The following is a 20,529-nucleotide window of genomic DNA, read 5'->3' as shown; positions in this document are numbered from 1 at the left end:
AGTATGTTAGATTGCCTTTTTCAGTTTCATTTCCACATGACTTGGAGCTTTGAAATAATGCAAGAATACAGAAGGAAGCTATGTGTTGTTCTTGTTTTGGAAGTGGATGTCTTTTAGCCACTCTCTTCCTACAATCATTTGCTTGCTCATGCTGAGCCCAATCCCCACCATTTCTCAGAGAGGAAAGGCCAGATAAGGGAGTAAGAGGCAGCAGTTACCATCCCATAGCTTGATGGCATGACACTCTTTCTTTTTCTCTTTGCTTTGGTCACAAGCGGAGAGCCAGTAAGAAATGGCAAGAGCAGCAGCAATGGCATCGGGGGCCCTGGCCATTTTAGGTGTGGGCTTTGACAGGTGTTTGAGGATGACATACAGAGGAGACTGTGCTGTCTTTAGGATATATGGTTTATTTACACATATATACAACCTGAGCCTATGATGGAGGGGTTCACAGCATCAACACCCCAAAGAGTACTGTTTCTCCCATAGCCATAGCCTTGGATTCAAATGTTGCTCTGATTTTTTTCTCTAGCTTGCTGCTTTACTTCTAGGTCATACAAACTTGCTGCTTTACTTCTAGGTCATACAAACTCTTAACTCCCAACTCTAGTTTTTGCCCTTCTTACTATGTGCAGTTTGAAGGATGGGCCCTGCTCATTTGCTGTCTTCCACAGAGCCCTTTCCTTTGTTCTCCTTAGACCTCCTTATACCACCCGGAGGCTAGCCTGGCTATTAATTTTAACACTTGGTGGATCCAGGGGTTCAGGAAGCTAGCCTGTCTTGATTAGATTTCAACACTTGCTTGATCCAGGGATTAGAGGGGTCTGGCACCTAGTCTGACAAATACACGCACCAAACTTATAACGAAACATTGATCCCCTCCTACACACATTGCCAACTAGGTTCAGTCAGGTTTTGCAACAATACCAAACCCTGCAAAGCCGGTTTGCTAGCAATGCAAATGAGGTATGTACAATTGACAAGCATCAATCTTTTTAAAACAGCCTTCAGCTCTCTAGGAAAAGCAAACAATCATCTGTTTCCACCTTGGAATTAAAGACCAAGAATCAAGTTTACTGATGAGAAGCAGGAAATCATTTCCCTCTGTAGCAAAGGGGACCTTATGCCAAAGGAACATCCTAGCTCCAGTTTCCATATGGGTAGCATTTGAGCTATGTTGCCCTATTGCAGTAAAAATAATCTTATGGCGCCTTAAAGACTAACCATTTTTTTATGGCAGAAAGTCTTGTGGGTGCTATCCAGAGCACCTGATGAATGGACTGCAGTCCACAGAAGCTATGCCAGTGTAATTTTTTTATCCTATAAGGTGCTTAAGACTCTTTGTTGCTTCTTGCCTCAATTTCCAGATACTACTGTTTATACCATGCTTTCTCTCTGAGGCTATGCTACTCACCTTCAGACATCATCGTAGTAAGTATATCTTAAGCAAGAGCTTATAAAACTTTCTCCCCATTGTTGCTTACTAGGCAACCTTTCCACACCTGATTTTGTCAGGAGGCAATATCAGGTTTGGCACTTTTTCATACCTTCAGGGTTCACTTTAGCTAATGCTATGGTATTCCCAGCTTTAATTACTATATACTGGAAAATACACATTTGCATCAAACTGAAAGTACACTTGAGCTGCTTCTGGAAATCTAGCAGAATCAAGCAGAAGTTTAGCACTCATCTCTATGTTAATTGCTTCTAATTTTCAGCCCCATTAACCTAGAAAAATTGTGGTACAAAATTTAGGGTGGTATCCTGGCATACTGTGCTTTCCCACCATTTCCATAGGCAACTCATGGGGGAACAGAAGCACACATGCGCATAAAGGGTGTGTAGTGGTTGGTGACATGTCCAGTGACATCCTCTGCTGTGTCACACGCCAGCCAGTGATGTAGATGGAACTTAGCATGACATGGGAGTACATCAATTTAAAAAAGCCACAATTCCACAACACAGCAGGTAAAGCAGTGTAAAAGGAACACTGGAAATCAGGGCAGAAGCACCAACATTGTAATCAGAAAAACTAATGCGATAACCCCCACATCGGAATGCATCCTATGTCAAAACAAAACTTATGTCTGGCTTCATTATTACAGAGGGAAACGTAACAGGAAAGGCTTGAATAATGGGGGGGGGGGGTAATCCCAAAAGACATCAGTTATACACTGATCATAGGTAATTCCCAGTTCTATGCAGGTGCAGAACCTTTGGAGTCTTATATGATCCCCACTGTAATCTCAAAGGGAGAAAGCTGGCTATCGATGGCACTTGGAACATAATGTATAAGGTATTAGGCTTGTGTTGACCTGTTCCAGCTTTGTTTCAGACTCAGTTTTGGCACCACAACAGCCTTGGTCAACCTGATTGATGACCTCTCTTGGGAGACAGATGGTGGAAATGAAACCACCTTGGTTTCTTTTGACCTCTCAATGGCTTTGGGCACTATTGACCATGGTGTTCTTCTACAGTGACTGGGGGAAGCGGGAGGTGGTTCTGCTCCTACCTGCATGGTTGCTACCAGAAATTAGCACGGGGAAATTGTTGCTTGGCTCCATGGCTTTTTCTGCAGGGATGAGCAATATCCATTTCCATTAGATAAAAAGAAATAAAAAGTACAGTATATTGCATTCTTGTGCAAGAAAATATCTCAGTGCATGTACCGTGATCACAGCCTCTGCGGTAACCCCCCCACATGAACTCTATAACTGGGTTGTTGAAATTCAAATGTGACTTCAGCAAGAGGCAATCAGTAAAAAATAAGCAAATATGCTTGAGGGACAGCTTAGTTAGAAAGGGCCACAGGAAACAAAATAGCTAGGCAGAGCTGAAGCGAGGAGCAAATTGAAGTAATGGTGTGCTGTTAGAGGACACCCACTGGAACATCACAAACTGGATACCCATAGTCCCACGTCCCACCCGAAAACCTACACTAGTGAGCTTCCACACTAGCAGTGGCGGCAGATGTGTGTTATTTTTTACTTTTGTAAACTGCTTTGTTTTCTAAAATCAAGCCCTTTGTGAATGTTATGAAATAAATAAATACTTGGCATACACCCTACCCTTAAAGCACATTCCCTCCCTCCAGAGAATCCTGGGAACTGTTTGTTGTTGTTGTTTTTAAGACTGCTGAGCGTTTAGCTCTGTGTGGAAGGTTAACTACAGTTCCGTGGGGGGAGGGGAGAGACGGATGATGAGCTCTGAATGTGCTATGAATGATGTGTGGATTTTCCGTGGTAAGAGCAAATGCGGAATAAATGTTTTTTTAAAAAAGTAGTAAAGGCTGGCATTTTAATGAAGGTGTTGTTGTCGTTGTTGTCGACTCTACAATAACCGCAGCAACTTTGCTTGCATGAGCAGCACGCAGCTTTCTGAAAACGATTTCCATCTGCAATGGTGCGATTTATTGTAGCTCTTTTCGGCCATCGTTACTGCTCCAACCTTGACTTTCCAGGAAGAGCCGTGAGTAATGCTCGTTCCCGCACCGCGCGCGCACACCCCTCCCCTCCGGCGGCGAGAAGACGGCAGGGCTCAGGTCCTCGCGAAAGGTTAGCAAGCGCAGGATTGATCCCCACTCCAGCCTCTGAAAACCAGCAAAGGACTCGAGGCAAGCGGGGAGACACGACAAAGTTAGTGGCACGCATGAAACCTGATCTATTCATCTCACAACCAAATCAATACTTGATGGGAATTCCAGGATATCACATCCAAACCCCGCCAAGCGCAGTCCACTTTCGGTAAAGCCCTCTCTCCCCGCCTCCTCCGCCCACCTTCCACTTTCCAGCAGTGACGTCTCGGCGTACACGCAGCACGGAGGGCTGCAAGGCTCCGCCCGGCCTCTTCCTCTTCTGACTCCATGCAGCTGCCGGGTCCTAGGGCGCATCGGCCTTTCGCATCAGCAAGGGCCCAGGCCGGCTCTGCAACGCCCTGGCGGGAGAACAGACGGACCACTCGCCTGCAAGCGGTGCAACCGCGCTGGAGAGAGCGGGCCAAGCCGAAACGCAGAGGCGAGAAAACAAAACGAAAAGGACGTGCGTTTCTGCACGTGTCATGCAGCTGAGGCGAAGTCTATGGAACTTAGGTGGAAACGAGGGAGAGAGGAGACTGGAACAGACTCCCGTTTGCTTTGCTACGCTGTCCTAGAAAAGATGTGGATTACTCGGGTTTAGCATCTCCGCAGAGCGGCCTTCGTTAAGCTGGCGCCCTTCAGATGATGTTGGACTTCAGCTCCCATTAGTACCAGCCAGCGTGGCAGGTGGCCTGGAACAATTTGAGTTGGGGCCGATTAAATGTCCGAAGGGCACCAGAATCTGGGAGGCCGATTTCGACAGAACTGTAGGATTCCTAAGCTTGGCCCAAAGCCTGAGGTGGGAGAGCAGGGTGGATGTGTATACTTCTAAATCCTAGTACCGCATTCTGCACACCTTATACCACAAGCATTGCTGTCTTCCTTTTCTGCTTGGTAAAATGCTCTTACACTACACAAACTCACACACCCCTTTTGCATCTGTTGAGTTTCTGCCAGTGGCAGTAGGTGCCATTTGCAGGAAAAGGAGGAAATCTTACAGAACACTGCTAAACAATTCCCCTGCTGCTCAGTTTTGCCCTTCCCTTGTCTAGAAGAAGATCTACCCTATCCAAACATCTCTCTCTCTATGTGTTCTTACTTTACAGTGAAGATGTTAGACAACACCTGAAAAAGAGTTTTCCCTGCTGTTTGATGATGAGCTGGGAACCAGGGACCAAATTCAACCTTGCAGCTCAAATGCAAAATGCCCCCTGCTCTGGATCCATGCAGTTGGCTTGTTGTTGTTTGACATAGAGATGGGAGCTGGCAGTTTTTAGTTCTCATCAACTCTGGTGCCATAATGTTTTATGGCAAGATTGAGTCAATCCTTAACTCCCCCTTTGTCTGTGGCTTATTTCCCCAAGCTGACCAACTCATTATCTCTTGAGACCCACTGCGGGACAGAAAAGCAGAACATGAATAGCAATAATATATACTGTAAATACACAAAAACATTGACTGATTTGTGCAATCCATGCTCTTCTGCCATTCGGTTACACATTTGGTTGCATATGTGCCAGCTAAACTGGGTTTAGTTCAGGGTGTCCAGTATAAGATTTATCACTTCAGAAAGGGTGCCATGGTATGTATTATTCCATAAATTTCCTATAGTATTCATTGATGCTTGAACGTCCTACCTGGGAATGCTAATCTTCATTTTCCATTTTGCTTTTGAGTGCCTTCTGCAGGCAGTGATAGAGGAATGCATATTTGTACATACTATCTTTTATCTCATTATAACTTCAGATTGTTTTATCTAATCTCTTTGGGAACTTTCAGCTTTAAGCAATCCTAACCCCACTTAACTTGGAGTGAGCCCCATTGAAGTCAGTAGGACTGACTTCTGAGTAGAAATGGTTAGGAACATGCTGTTAGCCAGTTATTTTGCTGCTTAAACTCTCTTATCCTTCATATTTGTTGAAGGGTCTCCATCAGCGAAGATGTTCCCCCCACCTGTATTTCAGGTCACATTTTTACATTACTGCACACACTGGATGCATGTGGATTGTGGCTAATGCTATGTGTACTTGGCTTCAAACACCACTGGAGCTGGAGTAAATGGTAATATATACACAGCCTCCGTTTATAGGATGAGAAAATCACTAGAAGTTCATTCTGAGTCAGTTAACCTCTAGGGTTGTTTATTCTAGATCAGCTTTCTAGTTTTTTTGTCACTCAAACAATGGCTGATTATAGAAAAATTCTATTAACTACACTGGGTCTGGCATCATTAGATAATTTCTCAAGATATACACTGATAAGAATCTTTACAAATGCCTCCTCTTTAATCCATCTGTTTAAGAAAGTGGTGTTGTGTAACAATTGCACAAACATGCTCACTATTTAAAATGTGCAAGCTGTTAGTAATAAAGGCAGAAGAGCTGTTAGGGTATGACTCTCAGCCAAGGGGGAATGGGGATCCTGCTCTGCTGGGTGTTAGTGGGCAGAGGTTTAGGTTTTCAACTTTGAAGGAGGTAGGTTAGGGGGAGGTCCTAGGAGCAGAATGACAGGCTTGAACAAAGAGGCACAGGAGATGCCCCCCTTTTTTGCTGTCCTTTGAATCCAATGCTGCTCCTTTGGTGGAAGCCAGACCTTCATAGGATGTGAATGCTCTGCAATCCCTCCATCAGCAGCATAGCTAGCTGCTTGGGCACTCAGGGTGGTGCAGGCACCGTTGCTTTTTCAAGCAGTGCAGAGTCCGCCCACCGCATCTCCCTCAACTGCAGAGTGGCTGAGGGGGAGGCTTGCTCACACTGCTGTTTCGGGCAGCATGGCACCTGCAGGCGCCTGAGCCACCCCATCACTCCCAGGAAAGATGCATGGCTCTGGTGCAGTAAAGGCCACCCCCTGTAGTGTGGCACCCAGTGCACCCCCCCCCCCAGCTACCACTCTGCCCTCCATCTAGGTGCAGATTGTAGACCAGATCCAGGTGCTATGGGAAGAAACTGATTTTCTGGATCAATTTCAATTGGGGTTTAGGCTGGTTTTGGCACAGAAATTGCTTTGGTCGCCCTGTAAGATGACCTCTGTCAAGAGAGACAAGGGAGACATGTCACTGTTAATTCTTCTCGACCTATCAACAGCTTTCAATACCATCAGCCATGGTATCCTTCTGGAGTGACTGTCCGAACTAGGGGTGGGTGGCACCACTTTGCAGTGGTTCCAGTCCTGCTTGGGTGGTTGTGGTTGTTCCCAGAGGCTGTTGCTTGGGGAATGCTTTTCAGCCCCGTGGAACCTTCAATGTGGGGTTCTGCAGGGTTCAGTCCTATCCTGTATGTTGTTTAACATCTACACAAAACCACTGGGTGAGGTTGTCATCCAGAGGTTTGGAGTACATCAGCTGATGACACTCAGCTCTGTTTCTCCTTTACATCTGCAGGTGAGGCAATGGAAGTGCTGGACCAGTGTTTTGCCTTGGTAATGGACTGGATGAGAGCCAACAAACTGAAACTCAATCCAGATGAGATGGAGGCACTGTTGGTGGGTGGTTCCCTAGACTAGACTGGATGGGTGGGAGATCGCCTGCTGTTGATGGGGTTGTACTTCCTCTGAAGGAGCAGGCTCATAGCTTGGGGGTACTCCTTAATCCTCTGCTCAAGGTTCAGATGGCCTCAGTGGCTCAGCTACACCCCTATCTGGACACGGATAGCCTAACTACTGTTGTCTATGCTCTAGTAAGCTCAAGGTTAGATTGCCGCAGTGGGCTGCCTCTGAAGGCAGTTCGGAAACATCAGCTGGTGCAGAATTCAGCAGCTAGGTTGTTCACCAGAGCAGAACACTTTGAGCATATTACACTGATCCTGGTCCGACTGCACTGGCTACCAATTAGTTTCTGGGCCCAATTCAAAGTGCTCATGTTGACCTGTGAAGCCTTAGGACGGCAATACTTCAAGGACCGCCTCTTTCATTATGAACCTACCCGGACCCTGAGCCCTGAGATCATCTTCTGGGCCCTTCTTCGTGTGCCTCTTCCTGGAGAGGTTCTGAGGGTGGCAACACGAGAAAGGGACTCCAGCAACAGCCTCCCCTTGCAGAACAATACGTCACTTAACCCCCCCCCCCACACACAAGGGGCTGGACAGACCGAAAAGGTAGCGAAGGCTGAGGAAACTTCAGTGCGCCTGCGCTGGGCAACCCCCCGGCGCTTGCGCACTGGCTCGGCGGAGCTGGCTTCCTCACTCAGCCGTCGGCGAGAGGAGCGGAGGGGTTCAGTGGGTCCGTCGCCATCCTGCGTGGGCGGGAGCGGACATCGACTCCCCTTGGGGTCGGAGCCTGGAAAGCCCCGCGTTTCTCCCCCACCCTCCTTGCTCTGGCTGGAGAGGAAAGTATGTGGGGCAGAGAGTGAGGTCGGGCAGCAGTAGCGCGGAACCCCTTTCGCCCAAGGAGGCGCCCATGGAAGCGGTGAGTACGTCGAGGGGCGCAGGGCGAGAAAGGAGCCCTCTTTTCCTCCTACCCCGGGGCGCTGCGGGGTGAATGGCGTCCCCCCCCCCGGGGGTGACTCTTCTTTTGCCGTCTTAGAAGCCTGGCCCGCCCAGCTTGGGGGTCGCTCTTGCCCGTTTTGCGGGGGTCTCATGCCCACAAAGCTCTCCCCCCGCCCCCGCGGTGCTTTTCCAAGGGTGGGGACTCAGCGCAAGAGGCGGGACAGCCTTGGGAAGGGGAAACCCGCCAGCCTCCCTCCCTCCGGGGAGTGGGGCAATGGCTGGAGCTCCCTGGAAGGGCTGCTGCTTTGGACGGTGCTTTCGATCCCCGGCGCCCTACGGGCAGGACTGGGGAAATTGAAACCCTCGAGAACTGCTGCTGCTGCTGCCGGCCAGAGTAGGCGGCACCAAGCTCGGTAGGGGGTTGGTGGTGGCTTCGGGGGGGGGGTCCCGCAGAAGCCAATAAATTCGACTGTTGCCCACCCGCAAATAAAAGAGATGGAGGCAGGCTGACGGGTGGACTTGTTGCTGGGGATGTGTACGAGACCAGAGGTTTGCAGAAAAAGAGAAGAGAGAGAGGAGAAGCAAACCCGCTTCCTTCCCTTCTGCATACATAGCCAGCTCGCGTGTACAAGTCGTCGTTGCGCTTTGGTGACAAACAACCAGAAGTGGAGATGGCTGACATCCTGTTTATAATCGCACCAGAGGTGGTCTGTGTTCTTGAGACAGCTTGGTGTTAATAGTGAGGGTGTGTGTGTGTGTGTGTGTGTGTGTGTGTGTTTGTGTTTGCTTGCTCAGTTCTCGATAACCAGATGACCCCGTCCACACACAAGCTACTATATGGTTTCTTTAAAACCAGAAAAGAACTTGCAGCTGTTGCCGATCGCTGGGTTTTGTACGTTGAGCTACAGCATTCGAAGAAGGGCACGAATAGCCCTAATCTTGAATCATGGCACGGCTTCTGAAGAAAGCTGTAGCATCAGGAAGTTCCCTGTTTACTGTTTTGTCTTTTGCTTGGGGGAGGGCCAGAGAAATGAAGCGGCCCTTCTAGGACAAATGGTGTGAGAAGGGGAGGAAAGAGGAACCGACACAGGCACAATTAGCAATGTTGCATAAGGACATTGACTTCGTGTGAAAGAACAGTTCTGTGTCATAGAGAAAAATAGTAGCAGTTGTTTTGCTAAGTGTACTTTTAAAAAGCCTATTTTGAACTGCTCAATCTACTGTGTTTTATGTATACATCTTAGTCTTCAGATTTTAGGAGTGGTAAAGCAGCAATATGAGTACAGAATGAGCTTGATGAACTTGCACCAGGTGAAACTTATTTGCACCAGGTGAAAAATGTGTTGCTGTTAATCAGCACTGATACTGGCTAAAATGTGACCAAAGCACAGTTAGGCTCTTTAGGGTGATAAAGCCAGTTGTTACAATGTTACAGTTTATAGTTTTGACAAAGTGAAGAAATATGGATGTGCCTCTTCTATGGCAATATAAAGCAACATTATGGATGAAATTACCATAATAAAGTTAGGTAGTACCACTTTGTGCAATGGAAAACAGAATCTGAAATCATCTCTCCCTGTCCCTCATACTAATGAGCTCACTATTTGATCATCTTAAAAATACCTGAAATGGACTGTGCATTTCCACCTATTTTATATTCACGTATGTCACCGGGCATTTAGGATACTACTGAGCAAGCATTCATGCAATTGTGTTTGTAAGTCCCACTGGGTAGTGGTATTTCTTCCTGATGAGAGAGACAGACACATATTATGGGACTGCAGTCTTTTAAGCAGGCTGCTTGGCTTGTCAGGTGCAGAGATCAGGGGTTTAAAATGAACTGTATTATGCTTTGGGTTTATTATGATTACATTTAAAATATTATTATGTACCCATAAGTCTTCAAGGTGGGATGAATGAAGAATCTAAATGTAACTTGCCTGAAGCCCTTCTCTTCATAGGCAATAAGATCAATGGGGTAAGAGCATCAGTCGATTTCCCTTTAAAATTAAAGAGTTGCATGTTAGCTACAGGAGTTGTTGGTAACTATGACTGCAGACAGTCCTATACTTGCTTACCTGTAAGTCTCATTAAGCTCCATTCATTCCTCTGCTTGTTTACTTGGAATTTGATGTCAAAATACTTTTTTGTTTTTTGTGTTGTAGATTGCTGGCAAAAACACATTTCTTGTGAATTATCTAATTGTTGAAGCATGTGTAAGCAGTTTTTAAAAAAACGACTCTTGATTTTAAAATATATGAATTGCAGTGTGGGCATCAGCGTATTCACTTTGCCCACATATGGAGAAAAGTAATGCATTTCTTTCTTTTCTTTTTTTTTTTTAAAGTGTACAGGAAACCACACCTTTTTAGCTGAAGCTGTTGCAGGTGTTATAGCAATGCAGGAGCCATGGTAGATCTCTGGTGCTAAGTGGATTTGCGTGTGTGAAAGTGTCTTATCTTGAATATTTGAAGGGACCAGAGGAGCCTATTATAATGAGTAATTGTGCAGTGATAGACTAGAATAGGGTCTCATGAAAAAGATGAAACTGCTTAGGAATTTTCTTTGAATGTTTATGTTACATATATTGCCCAGATAAACAATTCTGCGTTAGCTTATCTTCTGTGTATTTTTATACAGCAGTTCAGCCTTCTCAGGACTGTGCATGTCGTCTTCTTTTGCTTCATATGTAATACACTGATTTGTGTTGGGGGTTCTGATATAAAAACCCCCATTAGTAAGCAAGTACCTTATACCATGGGACGCGGGTGGCACTGTGGGTTAAACCACAGAGCCTAGGGCTTGCTGATCAGAAGGTCAGCAGTTCGAATCCCCATGACGGGGTGAGCTCCCGTTGCTCAGTCCCCGCTCCTGCCAACCTGGCAGTTCGAAAGCACATCAAAGTCCAAGTAGATAAATAGGTACCGCTCTGGTGGGAAGGTAAACGGCATTTCCGTGCTCTGCTCTGGTTCACCAGAAGTGGCTTAGTCATGCTTGCCACGTGACCCAGAATTTGTACGCCGGCTCCCTTGGCCAATAAAGCGAGATGAGCGCCTCAACCCCAGAGTCATCCACAACTGGACCTAATGGTCAGGGGTCCCTTTACCCTTACCTTATACTATGGATATATTTCTACTTGTCCTTTATCAGCAAAAAATAAGGTGCTTCATGGGTACTTTAAGTAACTTTTTTAGTGGTGAGACAAGTAGAGAAATGCAAGGCATACATGTACCCCAAATGCTTCTGCCAGTAGGTCTTTCTCTAGATCTCATCATGTTATAGGGCAGGGTGGGGGGTGAGAAGGGAAGAGAAGACTGTACAGTGGTACCTTGGGTTACATACGCTTCAGGTTACATATGCTTCAGGTTACAGACTCCGCTAACCCAGAAATAGTACCTCGGGTTAAGAACTTTGCTTCAAGATGAGAACAGAAATTGTGCTCCAGCGTCGTGGCAGCAGGAGGAGGCCCCATTAGCTAAAGTGGTGCTTCAGGTTAAGAACAGTTTCAGATTAAGAACAGACCTCCGGAATGAATTAAGTACTTAACCCGAGGTACCACTGTACTTGTACCCAGAGCTGCACCAACTGAATTGGAATTACGTAAAGTGCATTAGTGTGTGGCTAAACAAGACCTTTTGAGCAAATATGATTATGATTTTCTGTAAAATACTGTTTTAAAATAGGCACCTGTATTAAGGCAGACTTTACGCTTGTTCTTCATTATTGCACATGTGTTTGTGACTGTGTGTGTATGTGTGCATGCCATCGTATCTCTTCACCTAAACATTTTGATAATATTTATGTGTGGAGAGGGGGATGCAATTTCCTCTAGAAATAATGAACTCCTTCATGATCTTGGACCATAACTATATATAATTCTCTCTCAAAGCTCTCATACATGCACCCTTTGGGGGGAGTGGGTCATGTTACATTAAATATAATCAGCTTCACCCCCTACATGTATTTTAGCAAATTCAGCATTTCTTCAGAAAAATAAAATCAAACCCCATCATTCAAAGGGGAAGTAGAAGCCAACTGGTGAACAGTAGTGGTTAGGATGAGGAGAAGCAAAACTTAAAACAAAATAAACAGTTCTCTAACATCTGCATGTGGGTGAGGGAACAGGGTTAGCTACATCCCTAAAATATATCTGATGAGAGAGAGAGAATGAATTTTTCACTTGATGCCCCGAGAAGGTCTTCTTTTCCTTCTTAGGCAGTACAGAATTAGTTGGCTGTTGCATCTTGACACCTTTCAGGCCCCCATTTTATTGATTTGCCCCATACCTTGCTATAAACCATGTGTGTGGAGCAGAGGAAGGATTCTCCTCCCTAGTCAGAAGAAATGCCTGGCCAATAGATAAGGATCCTAGAGGTACAGATATTTGACTAGACTCATCTTAAGGTTAGAACAGATCTGCTGAGAGTAGTTCTGACTCATGTGTCTCCTTATGTGTCACTCCAAAAAGACTCCATGTACTATGAAGGGCTGCTTTCCTTTTCCCATACTTCCTGGAAACAGGAAATCAGGGGTAGGAAACCTGTGGCTCTGTGGAAGTTGTTGGACTGCAAGTCCCACAATTCCTGACCATGCTGGCTGGGGCTGATGGGATCTGGTGTTCAGCAACATCTGGAAGATCACAGGTTCTCTGTCACTGATTTAAATCATGGTTATTTTAACAATAAAACTATTATAGTCGTAGTTCTTTAAGGCTTATGGTCTGTAGTGCAATCTAATATTTATCCCCCATAAAAATAAAGTTGGTCAAATGCATACCTTTGTGTGAAAACTAAACTGTAAATGTGATTCTATAGCAATAGCTGATCAGTAAAGTGTTGTTGTTGGGGTTTTTTTAAAATAAGCACAGAACATTTTTGAACTCTTTTGTACTACGACTGAATACCGTATTTTTCCGTGTATAAGACTAGGTTTTTTTTTCCTTTTAAAAAATGTCAAAAATTTGGGGGTGTCTTATACACGGATACATCTCCCCCCATTTTCTTAAATTGTAGTCCCCCAAAATAGGGGGTGTCGTATACATGGGGGCATCTTATAGACGAAAAAATATGGTAAGTACTGAAGGCAATCTAGATAAAGCTGTTCTTCTTTTCAAATGCTCTGATTGTATTTTATAATTGGTGTATATTGTGCTAGGTACCTCATCTGATCATAAAATGAGCTGCTGGTTGTGCTGTCAGTCTGTGCTGCCAACCATAGAGCCACTTCATATTTCACTTGTTGCTGACCTGTACTACTGTGCTATGACTAGTGGAAAGGAAGACTATGATTGACAAGGGAAAAGCCAGCATTCGATCAGATAGGCTCCTGGGGCTTACCAGACCCAAAACTTAGCCAGATGATTAGTGCATGGGAATAGTTTTCGGATGTAATTTAAAAGGATCCAGTGGTGGCCATACTTCCTTGTCGGCCCTTGTGCAAAATATATTTTGCCCCCATCTTAATTTAGTTGGGTTATACAGCAGTATCCAGTTGCATACCTTCTGATCAGAGATTAAACACTATGAGAAGAAATTTATTAAATACAAAGAACATATCTTCAGAATGTGTATAAATTATAGATGCACCTTTATACCTGATCTTAATTGGCATGATGGTTACACTATTTATTAATCTCCTTTTGCAAATGTGTCTGGGTGGTTTACAAGCATACCGTATAAACAGCTTAAATGGTTTTTAAAAGAGTACAGAAACTATGGAAGGTAGATGTTTGCTTTGTATTGTTTCTAAACCTTTGCATCCAGTTGAAAAACCTGGCCAAATGAAAATACAGTGGTACCTCGGGTTACATACGCTTCAGGTTACAGACTCTGCTAACCCAGAAATAGTACCTCGGGTTAAGAACTTTGCTTCAGGATGAGAACTATCTTCAAGAGTTTCTGGAAAGTACAGATAGTGAGTGCCTGTCATATCTCAGCAGGGATGTGGTTTTATCCAACAGGGGCAACTACACTGATAGTCCTGCTCTGAGTTACTGTGGAGTAGGCTTCTGTCTTTTTTGAACTTGAAGGAGAAACTACTGGGTATATAAGGGATGAAGTGGTCTCTTGATAACCTGGTCCTGAATTGTATAGGGCCTTGTTAGTAGCACAACCTTAATTGTGAAATGGATATAAATGGTATATTGATTCATTTATTTTGTGAATTAATTTAATGCACATTCTTACATACTGCCCTGGAATATGGGATATCTCGGTTTGTAGAGCATGAGACTTTGAATCTCAGGGCTGTGGGTTCTAGCTTCACGTTGGGCAAAAGGTTCCTGCATTACAGGGAGTTTGAGAAGACTGACCCTCGTGGGCCTTTCCAACTCTACAATTCTATTATTTCAGTGAAGAAGTATTTTAAATATGCCTATGTGTCGTCTTTGTTCTTGAGCTTTCTGGTCAGTTTCGCCAAGATGACAAAAACTTTAAGAAAGAACGGGAAAAATATATATAATTTACTTAGGAGACCACTGTAAGCAAATGAAAACATTAGCAGGATTTTAATAACACTTGTAACAATTACTATGGACAGATACAAAATATGAACTATGAAACTATATGCAGTTGAAAATGATGACAAATAAGTCCAGAGATTCAGAGAAATCTCAATGTGGGTATTTATTTGGTATTATTAAAATTTTACGCTTGTAAACTGATTTTTTTTAAACAAACAAACAAATAAATAAGCAAGCAAGCCTATGTGGGATGTTCACCTTGCCCTGATGATAGGACAGTTTTTGGCATACATAATATTCTGGAGGGCTATAAGGTTTAGACTTTCACCTCAGAGGGACAGAAAGGTTTTCATTTTCCCTTTCCAAAATGAATGCTGTAGAAATGGTTAGTTCCTTGAGCATTTATGAATTTGATTGTTGCATGTTAGGAATAACATGCCTCATGCACATAAATACTTGATTTATTTAAGTCTGGGATGTAGAACCTGTAACCAGCCTTCCAGGAATTGTAGTCTAACTTTCATTGTCCTTGCACTGTTAGCTATGCTGGTTAGCGTAGCTGATGGCAGGTTGTAACCCAACCAATTGGTTCTATGCTGGCCTTCAGTGTTTTTTATGTTTATGAGTTTTTCTTTTTTAAAAAATGTGGTTTTAATGCTTGTATTGATAATGTGCAGGCTTCTGTTTTGATTGTGAGCTACTTTGAAAGAACCCCATTCCTGAAAAGTGGCATTAAAGTCTTGTAATAAAAATTATCTGCTCTTGGTGCCCTCTGGTTAGAAGAGCAGGGTGCAATAAAATAATTGTTTGGTTTATTTATTTGCTGCCTTCTTCAAATCTGAACACTTCTTAAAAAGTGGTTGGGAAGATGAGTTGCAGCTATTCAGATTTACTAAGAAGTATTTGGGTAACAAGATAAAGATTCAGTTGTGAAGGAACTGGTTTCCCTTCCTGTCCACGGAAGTTAACAGTGGAATCCTTTAATGTTTTCCTCCATTAATATCCTTAAAAGAATTGTGATTTTAGTGGCTGTCCTTGCAATCTTCTTCCAATAGTGAAATACCTCCATTAGCAGTACATAGGTATTATAAGGCTGTTAATTTTTCATGTTGGCCATAGATTTCTGTAAACACTACCTAATGCCCTAAAGCTGCCTTCCAACATTAATATTTTAAGAGTAATTTTAAATTCCGGATTACATGTCATATTATTTTCAGTAGCTAAATTAAGCTACTGCTTACGGGCAAACAATTGCCATTATAATATTAAGTTCTTAATGTCTAACACATCTACTGCTTCAAGTAGAGGAATAATTATTCATCAGTATATCCAGTATATTACGTGCTTTTTCACACCATCCAAGGTTATTGGTCTTGCTTTAAGACAGCCTTTCTCAACCTGTGGGTCCCCAGATGTTGTTGAACTACAACTCCCATCACCCCTAGCTAGCAAGGCCAGAGCTCAGGGATGATGGGAGTTGTAGTCCAACAACATCTGGGGACCCACAGGTTGAGAACCGCTTGGAAGTCGAACAGAATTCATTCCGGAAGTCCGTTTGACTTCCAAAACATTTGGAAACCAAAGCTCAGCTTCCGATTGGCTGCAGGAAGGTCCTGCAGCCAATCGGAACCCGCGGAACCAGCATAGGACATTCACAAACTGGAACATTCACTTCTGGGTTTGCAGTGTTTGGGAGCCAAGACTCGCAAGGCGTTCGACTTCCGAGGTATATTTAGCCAGACCCAAAATACTTTACAGTTGTCACTTGCTTTTAAATATACTTAGCCAGCAAATATATATTAATAGAACACCAAAGTGCAGTCAGCTTTGTCCCTGTGGTCTATAGCAGTGTTTCCCAACCTTTGGTCTCCAGCTGTTTTTGGACTACAACTCCCATCATCCCTAGCTAGCAAGACCAGTGGTCAGGGATGATGGGAATTGTAGTCCAAAAACAGCTGGAGACCAAAGGTTGGGAAACGCTGGTCTACAGCATGGACCACAGAATTAAAAATTGTAAAGCACCTGACACAGTGCATTACAATTGCTACAACAGCAGAAAAATCCTTAAGCAGCCCACCAAAACCCTCAGTAATATCCAAGCAGTCTGTGGCCAGTCTGGGGTGCAGGGTGGCCAGTTTGGTGACCATTGCCATAGAGAGCAGACAACAACAAGCCAAAGGATGCAGTGAGGTTCCATCCTCCACCTTACACAAATCCCTGCAGCAGGTGGTGGAAGAAACTGCTCTTTGCACCCTGGCATGATTCTCCCAAAGCAGTAGAAATGCTTGAGATCATACAAGGTACTGTTTGTGTGGACCATAAGTCTGGATTTCTGTTCTTTTCTTCTCCCATGATACAACTGTATTAAGTGTCTAGATAAATGGTATCATTTGCTGGATATGGAGTACTCAGCAACCAAGGTGAATATTGTGGATGACTATGTCCCACTGACTAGATTGTTGCTGAAGAGCTGCTTTTTAAAAATTAAAAATTAAAAAATCCTACTGAATACAAGAATATGAGGACAGCTTTGCAGTAAGTACTTATTGGCTGGGCATTGATTGTTTTGGCCCCTAGAAGATTATTGCAAAAGAATTGCACTCACTACTTTCTGTATTCCTGGAATAGTTGCTATAATTGGAGACTAGAGTTAAGGGTTAAGTGTAGCATAAAAGCAGTTCTCAAAAGCAATAGTTTTGACTTGAGTTGAGGTTTTCGGGAAAGCTGTAGGTTTTATTTTTCATCTTTAAATCTGTATTCTTCCTTGATAGTAGTTCTCACAAATGTTTCAGTGGTTGTGGTATAATCAGTTTTCAAATGTATTGTTCCTCTATTAAGTTATTATTAAAAAAACAAGGCATTTCCAATGAGTGTCTAGATTCTGTAGACTTCAGGAGAAATTAATTTTGCTGTGAGACCCTATGGAGTGGAATACTAGGATGTACTAAAAGGGGTGTTAACATCATGTTCTGTGTTTGTAAAATAGGGGTGGGTCTTTCTCTCCATCCCTCAGGACTCTCCTTAGGCTACACCAGAGGTTTTTAACCTTTTTGAGTCCACAGCTCCCTTGACCCAGCTACATTCTTTCTGCAGCACCCTTGTGGGGCTCAGGTGCTTGCCTGCAGAGCTGGCAGCCTTTCATCCATTTTCAAACACCTTCCATTGTGGAGTGTTCCCTCAGCCTCCTCTCCTCTCCCCTCTCTTTGGGAGTTCCCCGGGCAGCTGCAGCTGCCGCCCTGGTCTCTGAGCTCTCCCTTCTGCCCCAAAGAGAGGTGCCTCTTCACATTGCCCCACAGCGGCCTGGGAAGCATCCCTGGTCAGCCCCAGAGGCACCATTTGCCTGGGAAGCTTGTAGCCAGAGCTGCTGCAGCATCGAACAGCTGTGCAATCCTTTGGGAGGCAGAGACATGAGAGGGAATCAGAGGAGGAAGGAAAGAGGGACAGAGGCCAGTGTTGCTCGTGGCACTCCTGACTATCATTCAAGGCACACCAGGGTGCCACGGCACACTGGTTGAAAACCACTGGGCTACACCATTTGTCCCAGGCCACACCCCTGCCAATCCCGCTTTACCTTCTCGGATATTTTTGCCTATGATTGAAATGTAGCCATTGCTCCACCTACTGATCCCACCACTTCTTAAATGTTGTTGTCCATCAGGACATGTGGCTCTCCAATGGAAAAAAGATTCCTTGCTGTTGTAAAATGATAACATGCGATGTTTCAAACATCAGTAGACATGGATGAGAGTTTTTGAAAAGTTGGCTTTGGCTCTGTATTTTAGCTATATTATATACAGAATGGACATCTCTCTCTCCCCACCTCAAATATATAGCCACTCTAGTTTAGAACATTTAGATGATTAAAGTATCGTATTTTTAGAGCATTCCTAAAACCCTGTTCTGGTAAACTGAAAATTATCTTTGGCATTTTCCTGTAGCCTAAAATTTGGGGATTTGATACTATTTTCTGTTCTCTTGCTCAGGGTTGACTAAATTCTGGATTATCTTGAAGTTACATCTATTTAGCTGGCTTGGAAGTTCAAACAACCATATAAATGCCGGTATGTATTTTAATGTAATTATAGTGTTAAGACCAAACCACACACCATTTCCTTAAAAAATCAGTTTAGTCCTTGTTTCCTGCCAGTCAATAGCATGTGTGGTATTGTGGCAACTTAAAGATTCAATTTTTTATAGTATAAGAATTGGTTAGCCAGAGCCCACTTTGTCAGTTGCTCAAAGTGGTACTTAGGTGGATAGGCATGTATGTCCTGAGTACAAAGAGAAAGGATTTTTTCTTCTTCAACAAAGTGAGATCACAAAGTCAAGCAGGAAACAATAGTGTGTGTCTCAATGCTATGCAGAGCACAAATGAATCCAGAATCCAGTTAGATTGATGCAACAACTCTTCCGCATGGGCGACCCCTTCTGAACTAGGGAGCCACTGGTGATACAGAGGTGAAGCATGATCTGTTAATTTCTGTGATGAGTGACAGTCCCAGAACTTGCTGAGTCCAAATTCAGCAGTGTCAGATTTGTGGTGTACACCTTTTACTGTTGGAATACTATCTTGGTATTTATATCATTAGGAGTGTGTGTCCTGTTAGTAGTGGCTTGTGCCATGTGAGAGGGCATCTAGGTTCTAGCAAACATAGAACCAGAATCAGAGCTTGAGAGGGTGTAGGGCAGAGGAGAAACTACCATTTGACTTGCTCACCATCAGCATTCTAAAATTGGCCCCTCTCCATTGATCAAGACCTGTGCAGTGGTACCTCGGGTTACAGACGCTTCAGGTTACAGACTCTGCTAACCCAGAAATAGTACCTCGGGTTAAGAACTTTGCTTCAGGATGAGAACAGAAATCGTGCTCCGGCGGCACAGCGGCAGCGGGAGGCCCCATTAGCTAAAGTGGTGCTTCAGGTTAAGAACAGTTTCAGTTTAAGAATGGACCTCTGGAACAAATTAAGTTCTTAACCCGAGGTACCACTGTACACTGGTATTGGATCTATCAATAGCTGGAGCCACCTGTACAGCCTTCAGCCCGCTTGCTACCCTACACCCCTGCATTGCCCATAGCTGGCTGCTGCAGTGAGATATCTGGTATGTGACACCCACCTTTGGAGGAAAGCACTATTTAAGTTTTAAAAACACTTCATAGAAAGATGTACAGTGTCTACACACAGGAAACGGCATTAAGCCATCCATTTCACTAAGCAGGTGAAAGAGCAAAAGCAGTTCCAGATAAGATGACTTTCTGTGACAGTGCACTGAAACAGAATAGCTGATGTTAATTGCAATGAAAATCAAGAAAGTAATATTGATTGTCAGTCCCAGCCAAAAATGTTTGTGCCTTAAAAGCTGGATAGGATTCTTTGTTAGCACCTTACTGTTGCAAGAAAAGCGTGTATCCAAAATTGACCATAGTTACTAGAGTCTTTATTTTTAATAGTACTTTCTGGAGTTTTTTCTCACATTGATGCCTATCCCCAGATGCCTACACAACCTTAGCTGCAAGATGAGAAGGAAATGGAAGTACAATCTAATTCTTCTGTGTGCTGTTCTCTGGTTCTTCCCCTTTCATGTACCTGTATATAGTTTTTTAATGTAAGAGAAGACTGCAAAGCCATGGCTTTCTGTGCCAAACTGAGAAGTTCCAGGAAAAATGAAGTGAACACAGAAGCTCAAGAACCAGGCCTGGAAGTAGCATTCTATTTGCAAGAGAAGCCTTCTCTTAGGTATACGTCTGGCAGGTATACAGCAGAAGACCTTTGCATTGAAGCTGCTCGGAAATGCTGTGAGTTTTAGTTGTCTTCTATACTACTGTTTAACCTGAATGCCAATGCAGTTAGCTTGGTCCGCTGTAACCTAGTGTCTGCCGAAATTTCCCAAATAGGTTTCCCCCCCCCCCCCACTTTTAATCTTGTTTGTGGGCCTTTGGAACACTCTTTCCCTGTAGGTGATTCTTTTGAGAAAACTAGAGTTTGTTTTCCCTTAATGGATATAGAGTTGGCCAAGAATTCTTGGCTTCACTATGTTATCCAGTGAAAGACCGGGCCCTCCAGGATGCTGCCGCA

General features: G+C 44.0%; 1 protein-coding gene and 1 long non-coding RNA gene across 3 annotated transcripts in view; both read left to right on the top strand.

The window, feature by feature from the left end:
- The first annotated feature begins 567 nt into the window (after positions 1-567).
- Positions 568-5,191, top strand: LOC307219306. The gene is made up of 2 exons (XR_013840368.1): positions 568-3,554; positions 4,681-5,191. It is a non-coding gene; the product is annotated as an uncharacterized lncRNA (long non-coding RNA).
- A 2,548-nt stretch (positions 5,192-7,739) lies between these two features.
- JAK1 (Janus kinase 1) overlaps positions 7,740-20,529 on the top strand; it is a 37,790-nt gene continuing 25,000 nt past the window's right edge. For both annotated transcript variants that reach the window (XR_013840291.1, XM_079981987.1), the window contains exons 1-3: positions 7,740-7,975; positions 18,439-18,516; positions 20,051-20,249. Coding sequence is in view for 1 of the 2 variants with exons in the window: in XM_079981987.1 (XP_079838113.1) it covers positions 18,511-18,516; positions 20,051-20,249 (205 nt within the window). In the remaining variant the exon portion in view is untranslated. The remainder of the gene's footprint in view (positions 7,976-18,438; positions 18,517-20,050; positions 20,250-20,529) is intronic.

This window comes from Podarcis cretensis (assembly GCF_951804945.1).
Source record: "Podarcis cretensis genome assembly, chromosome: 6".
In the NCBI taxonomy this organism is placed as follows: Eukaryota; Metazoa; Chordata; class Lepidosauria; order Squamata; family Lacertidae; genus Podarcis; species Podarcis cretensis.
Note: the sequence above shows the minus strand (reverse complement) of the source record. Positions and strands in the feature narration are given on the sequence as shown.